The sequence below is a fragment of the Morone saxatilis genome, unplaced genomic scaffold (assembly GCF_004916995.1).
Source record: "Morone saxatilis isolate NCDOM2014 unplaced genomic scaffold, NCSU_SB_2.0 Contig6, whole genome shotgun sequence".
NCBI classification, from domain to species: domain Eukaryota; kingdom Metazoa; phylum Chordata; class Actinopteri; family Moronidae; genus Morone; species Morone saxatilis.
The window spans coordinates 1950041-1959906 of record NW_023340206.1 but is presented as its reverse complement, the minus strand read 5'-3'; the positions used below and the strand labels follow the sequence as shown (position 1 = coordinate 1959906).

At 39.6% G+C, this 9866-nt stretch overlaps 2 protein-coding genes across 3 annotated transcripts in view; one reads left to right on the top strand and one right to left on the bottom strand.

The window, feature by feature from the left end:
* The window catches only part of LOC118340138 (ETS translocation variant 5-like), a gene marked incomplete in the record, with an annotated part of 5454 nt that extends 1574 nt beyond the window's left edge, over nt 1-3880 (top strand). Inside the window, 7 exon segments of the mRNA XM_035678005.1 lie at nt 85-333; nt 504-781; nt 878-943; nt 1035-1103; nt 1217-1368; nt 1487-1588; nt 2299-3880. Coding sequence (XP_035533898.1) covers nt 85-333; nt 504-781; nt 878-943; nt 1035-1103; nt 1217-1368; nt 1487-1588; nt 2299-2532 — 1150 coding nt within the window.
* A 152-nt stretch (nt 3881-4032) lies between these two features.
* Nucleotides 4033-9257, bottom strand: LOC118339966 (gamma-crystallin M2-like). 2 transcript variants are annotated; one of them, XM_035677801.1, is made up of 4 exons: nt 9240-9257; nt 8030-8272; nt 7452-7709; nt 4033-4050 (listed from the first exon to the last, which is right to left on the bottom strand). In XM_035677801.1, exons 1-4 carry the CDS (start codon nt 9255-9257, stop codon nt 4033-4035), a joined length of 537 nt encoding a protein of 178 aa, XP_035533694.1. The 2 variants fall into 2 exon arrangements, with proteins under 2 accessions (XP_035533694.1, XP_035533695.1); XM_035677802.1 differs by lacking the exon at nt 4033-4050 and having other exon boundaries at nt 7440-7709.
* Between the last annotated feature and the right edge of the window lie 609 nt (nt 9258-9866).

Below are 9866 nucleotides of genomic sequence, written 5' to 3'. Positions count from 1 at the left end.
GTAAAAAAAAAATATATATATATGGTAAGATTTAGCATGAAACAAATACACATGTACCTGACAGCTCCTCCCTTCTCTCCTCAGTGCCTGTGACAACAAAGCCTCCACACAAGTACAGTGTGGCTCCAGCCATCCTGCTGGACCTCCACCCGTACAGCGGCAGTTACAGCCTCCCGCCCCCCAGCTAGCCAATAACTGCCCCCCAAGCCATATTCCTGCCCCGAGCCCCTCCCACCACCACCACAACCTCCCACAGGCCAACCAAAGCCAGCAGTTTGCTCTGCCGCATCCCCCCATCAGCTGCCCCGGGGCACCTTTCAGCACAGAACAAAGGTGAGTTCTGATTAATACTTCTGAAGATAATATGAAATATCTATAATATATGTCACTGAAAATGGGTCCCTTAATGAAAACTGTTGGGAACCACTGTTTTATACGATGTAAGCTGGAAACAAAGTCAGTTCAGACCCTCAGACCTCCACTTGTGTTCCTTCACACTTCAGGTTTCAGCGGCAGCTGTCAGAGCCCTGCTTGTCTTTCCTCCCTCCGGAGAAAACGGGGAACGCGCCGTACCAATCCTCGAGCCGTGATGGGCGGCCGCTGTACCAGCGCCACCTTTCGGATCCCCTGGTTCCCCAAGGCCCTCGAGGTTTCAAACAGGAGCTGGTGGACCCACGATACCCAGAGCCAGGGCCACCCGGTCAAGGTCTGGCCCAGCCCCAAACTGCCTTCAACCATGTCACAATCAAACAAGAGCCAAGAGACTTTGGCTTTGACTCAGGTGTGTGTGTGTGTGTGTGTGTGTGTGTTTTTGTGTGTTATCTGCTCCATGTGTTTGAACCCAAAGACTTATGAAGACTTGTGACTTGTCTTCCAGAGGTTCAGACCTGCCAGTCATCACCATTTGGAAAGTCTCCAGTCTTGTACCAAAATAACAGTGTTGGTGAGTTTGTGTGTGTTTGCTTTAAAATAAGTCTTTGTTGTTTTGCCTGAGCCTGCAGAGTTTACTAATATTTCATTTCTTTATGCCACAGGGTTCGGTCATGACAGAGAGCCACATTTGTACTATGACGACACTTGTGTTGTGCCAGAAAGACTGGAAGGTAGGACTGTCAGAGCTTTGAGCTTTAAAGGATAGCATTAGTATTTAGAATAGCTGATAATCTAGGAGGAACAGGCCTGATTCTCACTGTGTCCTGTTTGACTGTGTATGCAGGTAAAGTGAAGCAGGAGGGTTTGCCGTACCAGCGCCGCGGCTCCCTGCAGCTCTGGCAGTTCCTGCTCACGCTGTTGGACAACCCGGCCAACGGACACCTGATTGTCTGGACGGGACGCAACATGGAGTTCAAACTAATCGATCCTGAAGAGGTCAGCCATCACCGATGGGTCATCATTAAAGGCTTAATGTAGAAAATGGTGAATGGTAAAATATATTTGGTTTAGTGTGGCGTAATTAACTTTTCTTCTTCTTTCCTCCTGTGTTCAGGTGGCTCGGCTGTGGGGGCTCCAGAAGAATCGACCGGCAATGAACTACGACAAGCTGAGCCGCTCACTGAGATATTACTATGAGAAGGGCATAATGCAGAAGGTAAAGGCAGGTCATGTTTCATTTCTCTCCTCCAGTAGTCTTATACGTGGTTGCACATTTATTCTAGTAAGTGTCAGTTAGATTGAAATCTGCTGTTTTGGATGTGCCAACTCTCTGCAACTCTGCAAAATGCTACATATTAACCATTCTGTTTTCAAGGTTAGTAATATGCTCCTTGAAAAAAAGCTTGCTTTTCAACATAATCTGGTGTTTCATTGACACAGTTACTCACGTAGACCAAAAACAATTTCATGTTTGAAATGATTCCTGTCGTCATATTTGTTTGGCTCCTGGCCTGTTCACTCAACATTCCCAGCTAGATAAGTCTTCTGTTGATGCATTAAATACTGATATGCAGGTTTAACTGGTTAAACTAAGACACATAAATGGACGTTTGTGGATATTTTCAAAATTAATAATAAAAGTTCCTGTTGACAATAGTGGACCTTCAAAGGAACGGGAACTTCACACACTGAACAGGCTAGGGAGCAATCAAGTTCTTGATGATGGGATTTGAACCAAAGTTCCCCCTTGAATGCCCCTAGGGTAGATAAAACACGGTAAAGCACCTCTTGGGTGTATTTCCAGTTGACAAAACATTTAAAAATCACAAGTTTTTGAAAATGTGCATAGAAGTGGCCAAAAGGTCGTCTTTAATCGTCCAATGAACCTCATTCTTTTTTCTCACCTCTGATTGGCTCGTCCTACAGGTGGCTGGGGAAAGGTATGTCTACAAGTTTGTATGCAACCCCGAGGCGCTTTTCTCCATGGCTTTCCCAGACAACCAGAGGCCGAGTCTGAAGGCCGACCCGGACGCCATCTTGCCTCCCAGCGAGGAAGACGGCTTCCCCCTGCCCAGCTACGAGGAGGAGGGTCCATACCTGGCTGACGGAGGGGAGCAGTGCGTCCGGGGACTGGCTTTCCCCGACAGCTACCCTTACTAGAGTCCACAGCCTGGCAGCTGGAGGAAACATGAGATGTTTAAAACAGCAGGAACCTGAATTACTGAGCAGTGTTTGAGATTTTCAAGCTGTATACCCGCATTATATATGAATTTATGAGAGTAAGTAAATGTCTCTTTTGCCAAATATTTAGTTTGCAAAATTATGATTCAGCCTGAAGCTGCAAATCTGAGACTGTTAATTTGAACTCACTCCCTCAGCAGAAATGCAATTCTTTGTCCAATACTAGTGTAGTTGGGATTTGGTTTTATTTCAAGAATAAAGTTGTTATAAATTGAGAGAAAGTTTTAATATTTCAAAAATAGTTCATAATAGAATCATAATGTTACAAAAAGTCATAATATTTTAAAGTTTTTTTTGTGAAAATGTCATAGTATGATAGGTCGTAACATTTTAAGATAGTCGTGATTTTATGAGAAACACGAGTCATAATATTATGAGAATAAAGTTGTGATTTGACACACAAGCTAACAGATAATGTTTTTTAATGAACTTACATTTTTCTCAATATTACATAAACTAAATTTATTCTTGAAATATTAAAAAAATTTTCCTCAATATTTACATTTTATTCTCAAAATCACAGGTTTTTCCCTCTGCCACAGTGACCCTCAGTTGTAATTTAGTAGCATGGCTGTTGCTGTAGTCCTCGCGTACGTAAACTCTGGGATCTGTATTTCAACCAAAAAGTATCTCAAAGCCATGGCACTCCTTCACTAATCTACTTCTAAACACCTTCTAGTGCTTGAAAGGGACACACTTATATTTTCCAAATGTTATGGTCCGCCTATAAACGTGTATATTAAAGTGTCTTTTGTGTACTTTTTCTTGTTTTCAAAGCTAATATTTTTGGCATTATATTGACTTGTAAGTTTTTCCTAAACCATTTTATGACAAAGGTACTGCTCCTATTTTTGATTCTGTAATACTGCCACTGCTAATAATAAGCATGGACTTTCTTACAAACGGCTCACCAGTTATTGTACTGAGATAGTTTTCTGCATTTTGTATAGTTGATTTGCTTCAATGTGTAGAAAATGTGTATAATTATATATGAATATATTTTTTCAAAAGGCTGCATTTGCTTTACGTCGTACCATGAGCTGCTGAGTTTAGCCTGCTAATGTACTGCGTCAGTTTCAGCCCCCCAAGGTGGAATGACTCATACCTTTTAGAAAGTGGATGTAATGGTATATTTTGCGATATGATCACATGGTGTAGAGTGGAGGCTGGAGAAGGATACTGACACTGGTGTGACGTCTACCCTCAGATACTGTATGTGTGCCTTCTGTTGATCTTTACTGATACAATAAACTATTTTACTCTTTTCTTTCGTCTCACTGTGGATCGTATACAAAGTATTTTAGACATGGGACTTCGTTAAACTGCATACAATTTTTGTCAGATATTTCAATTCTAAACTTCAACACAGACATGACTGACTTCTAAACATCCCAGACATCTTGTCAGTGTACAGGTAGCCTAATATAAGTCTTTCACCTAATATAGAATATATCAATGTAGGGAAAAAAATGTCTATTAAAAATATTTGTGCTATCATCAACACATTACATATATCAAAATATTATCCAATTCCAGGAGATCTAATAGATCTACGAACAAAAGTCACTGTTCTGAACAATTTTAGACCATAACAGTATGAACTGAGTTTTGTTTTGTTTTGGATGAGAGATTCAGGGGCTGATCTATAGAAATATTCATGGGGCGGCAGGAGGGTGCCATGCAGACTTTAAAGGGTGGCAAAAAAATATACTGATTTAATCACAAACAATCACATATATCAATATCTGCTTGGAAAAGCCCCCCAAAAGGAGATATTTGAACTCAAAAACATTTAATTATTGTGGCACAAGCTTTTTTTCATCTAACAGATCATTCACTTGAAATGTTATGTATTCAGTTATGTTTTTTAACATGTTATCCTTTTAAATGAACCTAAATTAATGTGTTACATTTGACAGCATTTGACACCAAACTTGGGTGGCCAGGTATTTTTTAGGGCCAACTAAATGCCACCCCTGGAGAGATTAGTAATCATTTTAGAGCTAATCATCAAGAGTCAATTTGTGTTTTTTTCTTATTTTGATTTCTTTGACATCTTTGTTCCAACATTGTTGTAGGTTATATTTTCTTATTTTTTCCTGCATGCTTTTAGTCATGTGTTCATGTGTGCATTAAAGCACCACTGAAAATTGTGGTGTGGCAAATCAATAAATCAATAATAAGCTTATCATATCAGTTTATCTGCAATTCTTGTAATTCATGAACCAGCTTTGTGCCTGACTTTTGCAATTATTTGATGGTAACAAATAGTCCACATCCTACAATAGTATTCAAAGCTCTGTGTCCACTGAAGCTGCAGCAGCGTCCTCTGCTGTTTGTAAAGAGAAGTGTAAAAGCTTACAGCACCTGGTATTCCCAGGCGGTCTCCCATCCTGGAAAGTGGACCAACCTGAAGACTCCTTCATAGTTTCCACAGAGCGTGTCAACAGCAGTCCTCCTGTAACCATCAAACACACAATAAATAATCAGAATGTGGAGTTCTTTCAAGATGAACTATAGTGAACACATTCAAAGCAACCTTGGTGTATGAAATAAAAACTGGATATTTGCACTAATAAATTATCTTTCATTTCATTCAATCTCTTACTTATTTTGTTGTTAATTTTTCAGATGCCTTATTATAATAAAATAATAAAGTATTTTATTATTTATTAAAATAATAATAAAATACTGAACTAACGTGAGTAACCTTAAGTAGCAGTTTGATTGTAAAAAAATAAAGTAAAAATTACAGAAATACTGACATTTAATATAATTTCCTGATGAAAATTCCAACCAATGCAACACATGCTCACTCTGTGTCTTTAAATATCATAATAGGAAAAACTGTATTCCAGAAAAATCTATTAAGATGTAAATAATGTTACTGGATAATAAATAATCATCTTCAGTAAAACTGAAGCTCCAACTTCAGGAACTGACCATAGAGAATTGATTTTGACATTGATGGTGACTGGTGACATTTTGAACACAGTTAAGCTTGTATAAAACAAGGAACCACTAAATAACGTATTTGGATTTCTGTTCCTGAAGGTGACATTGGGGTCTGCAATCTGTACAATTATTGGAACAGTTTTATATGCTGACAATAGTTAGTAGACAATAGTATCCTATGAACTGCCTCAAGAATAAAGACACACTTTCCATCTATGTTCCTGTCAGATACAATGGTGGAATATTAATCAATCAGCCATTAATCAATAATAATCAGGCATATGAAGAGAGCATGTGACTTTGCTGTGAACAGAGCAAACAGCCACTGTACCAATATATCTCTGAGTAACCTTATTGCTGCCATTACTGCTTCACAAGAGCAACGTTACAGTGTTTAAGCAGTTAGTGCTGTGAATGATGACCTTCATCAACTATATCTGAGCAAGAGGACAGACACAAACACAATCATACAGTATTTACATTCTCACACAGGGGGAAAAAGACACTTTGTTGTTCAGGTGGCATTGATTTCCTCTGACAATAACAGCAAGAAAACAACAACAACAAATGTTTAAAACGCCATGTTCCTCCTCACAATAATCTCTGATTGTCCGTTCAGCCTCTGACTAACCTTCCAACTCAAAGGAACTCCAGGTGTCTGTGTTGTTTTCCTCCAGTCTCCCTCCTCTTCCTCTCGTCCTCCACACGTCTTCATGAGGCAGGTTGATGGAGCTGTCACTGCCACACTGACAGCTGCCATGAACAATGTGTCTCTGAATAGAAAATATGTGATCAGTAAGTGTCTTTTTTGTTTATATGATGTGCAAATATTTATATTCTTTGAGTTTTCACAATTAGTTTTCTGCTAACTTATTTTATTAAAATTGTTTAATACATTTTTTGTTCTTTACTCTGGAGATCTCACATTACCTCACATTTACTACTTTATATGTGGTATGATAGAGCTTCTTGTGTCCCACGTATTCATGTTTTCCTGCATGTTTATGGACACAACCGGTACCATTATTCTAAAAATCAACAGCAGATGATGATGTGGGTGCTTACCTGTCCTGAGATTTTCAGTCTTCTCCTCAGTCACTCTATATCACAGATTTTTGGAGAAAATGGATATATTTTTACAGAGAAAACATTTTATGGTTTCCCCTCTGATGTCTAAGGCCCCTAAGGTGGAAAAAAAGTGTGTTTTCCCAACAAATCTTTACGCCCTCTTGTCAAACCTTTCCACAGTACCTGACTGCAAACAAACGGCCTGGCCTCACTGTTTACTGTACAGAAGTACACAACTTAAAACTTTGTTCACAGATTCTAATTGCAAGGCCATGAAGCTCAACATCTATCCTCTTTTTTCACAGAACAGAACACAAACGTATATATATTTTTTTTTCCAATCTTTTTTTCCCATCGTATGATCCACAAGGTTCTCCATAGATGTCCTGCAGCTGCCTGGCCTCAACTCTCTGTTGTTTTTGTTGTGTCTGTGCACCAGCTGGGTGGTGGATTTTGTTCGACTGTTCTGCTTTCTTTTTTTCTGCCATCTCTGGCACAGACTGCCATCTAAGAACAATGGCTGCTGGCATACCATGGGTCCTCGTTGATGAATCCTCTTGAATCATCAGGGGTTTAGCCATCAGATGTTAGCACCCCACTCAGCACAGCTAATATAACTATCAACACTTCATCGTCCTGTCTCGTATTTATGTATATTTGTTCCATAATGATTTGTTTTGTAATCACAAGACATGAAATCAATTCTGCTGCAGTTTGTGTGCTTTTATTTGCAGGTGAGTAAAGTTCAGATAAAGGGGTGTAGGGAGGTGAGAAACAGGAAGCGATATGGTTTAAGTTGCAGTCTAGTCCACAACACGTCTAATGGAGCCTACAGACGGATCAACAGCCCCCCAATCCGCGTTCCGTCTGTATTCTCCCTTCTCCAGCAGGTACTGGCGTCCCCTGTAGTTTGGATACTCGTAGAAGACCCAAGTACCGTCCTGGATGTGAGCAGAATTAACCCCACGGTAGCGCCAGCGGTCAAGCAGGTTGGGCATGTCCTCACTAAACTCAATCATCTGACCACTGAAGTCTGGATGTTCGTAGATGCGGATCCTGTACCTGCTGGAAGACTTAAACAACAACCAAAATATAAAATCTTAATTAGTGAGCTTTAACGTTCTCCAGTCTTTATGCTAATCTAACTCCTGGCTCTAGCTTTGTATTTATGTAAGAGTGTGGTATCAAACTTCCAGTGAATCATAGGTTTATCTGGGGCAAATCAATAATTAGCTGATGTGTCTGAAACTTTGATGTTTTGTAACAGTTTTGGCTAAAATATAAAATAAAACAGTTAATAATTTAAAGGATATTAACATTTTGGATATAAGAAATTTGGCAAACCAGCACAATAAGTGATATAAACACATGTAATTTAAATTCCAGGACTTACATGTCTGATGAGGCGACAGGAGCGGATGGTGTCACTGAAGCCATTCCAGCTCTGGTAGTTTGGGTACTCCCCTTTCATGAGGACATACTGGTAGCCCATGTACTGGGGTTTCTCATAGATGACCCAGACCCCGCTCTCCACCCGGATGGAGTTACAGCGATTGAAGTGGGAGCTGAGCTCAGGACAGTCGCTACCACATTCGTAGTGATGACCCTGGAAGTTCTTGTCCTCATAAAAGAAGATCTGCAAGCAGGAGTCTCTGTTAGACCCCTACGTCGACTAGTAGATGTCTGCTTCCATTGTTACTTCTTTTGCTAATCCTATCTTTACTACTATTACTACAGTAATAAAACTGTGCAGTGTGCATGCAACTAAGGACAGTGGGTAGGTCAAATTTAAATCAGGAAGTCTGTCTGTAATAATGTTAACAATGTGCAACTACGTGTGTTTCTAGATTTGCAGATCTCACGTCTTCATATGAATGCAGAATCTTTAGGCAAGGGACCAAGATTTTGGCATCAAAAGCATTCTGGTTTCCATTTGTAGTCTAAGCATTATTGATCACGTTTAAGCAGGATTGGTTGCATGCAGGTAAACAGTCTGTGTGGAGAGCAAAAGAAGCGGAACGCACTGTGCAATCTCATAATCCATCAGCTATCGTCTGACAATTATTTTGCTGAAATGCATCTTTCTTGTCATTTTTGCGTATTAAGTTGCTAATTGGCCTCAATATCTGTTATCTACACTGAAAGAGTAGCTTTTTTAGCATGTTATGCTGCCCCCAAGTGGCCAAAAAACAAATACTGCTGCTCCAAAAGTTCTGTCAAGGATTCCCTGACTTTACTGATGACAAGAGTCATTTTTGCACAAACAAGAATGAATTCTGGGTGAGATCAAGCTGACAAATCACAAACCAAAATTTACAAACATTTGGCCAATAAATTCATCTTGGCCTACTAAAACAAAGGCTTTGTGCAGGAAAATTAAATACATTTAGAAAGTTATATGTGACAAAAAAATAAATACAGTAAAACACTACTTCAATCCGTAATTCCAATATTTTTCTAACTCAAAGCAAATGCATATATATAGCACACAGTATATACACAGTTATTTGCAGTTACATGACTGCACATTTCAACTGAACATCATTCCTGAGGGACAATTACAGACCGATTAGACTGTATGAAGTGCATCAGGTGTTACTCACCTTTCCTGTGCGCTCCATAATCGCCTCGTTCCTCCTCAACCAATAAAAGTAAAGCCCTTCATTCACACTGCATTACTGATGGACCACGTTCATATAAAGGCTGATGAAATGCAGTGCCAGTAGAATTATTGTCATTCAAATGAGCTCTCCATTAACTTTGGACATTAGCTGATGCTGCAATTGTATTACAGTACCTGGCCTTTATATGTGCTGTTTGATTGCTTAATGTGTTGATGCTGAAATTTTTACTGGATGCTATTTGACACCAGCTTTTTCTCAAATTTCCTATTATTTTTTGTTGTAGTTTTAACTATTTATAGCTTTATAGAGCCTTCTAAATTGTTCACACTGGACCTTTAACTTGCGTTCCTAATAATGCGACAGGACCAATGCCCAGCCGGCTCTGGTAGTCTGGATACTCTCCTGGGTTCAGCACATACTACATACATACTACATAGCTCATGTATTACCCAAAATCCTCCCTCCACTCTGATGGAGTTGCAGTGGCTGAAGTATGTGTGTAGTTCACTGGACTCATTGTTGCGCTTGTGGAATTGACCCTGGAAGTCACTGCAGTGCATTCTGTATGAAACTGTACAATGGTCCTCCCTCTCCCTCAGAAGGAAA

Bases quoted from the DNA above. Each gene is read 5' to 3' on its own strand.
- LOC118339966 (XM_035677801.1), bottom strand. The intron at 7,710-8,029 runs GTAAGTCCTGGA...TTGTTGTTTAAG, and splicing joins CCTGTCGCCTCATCAGACAT to TCTTCCAGCAGGTACAGGAT.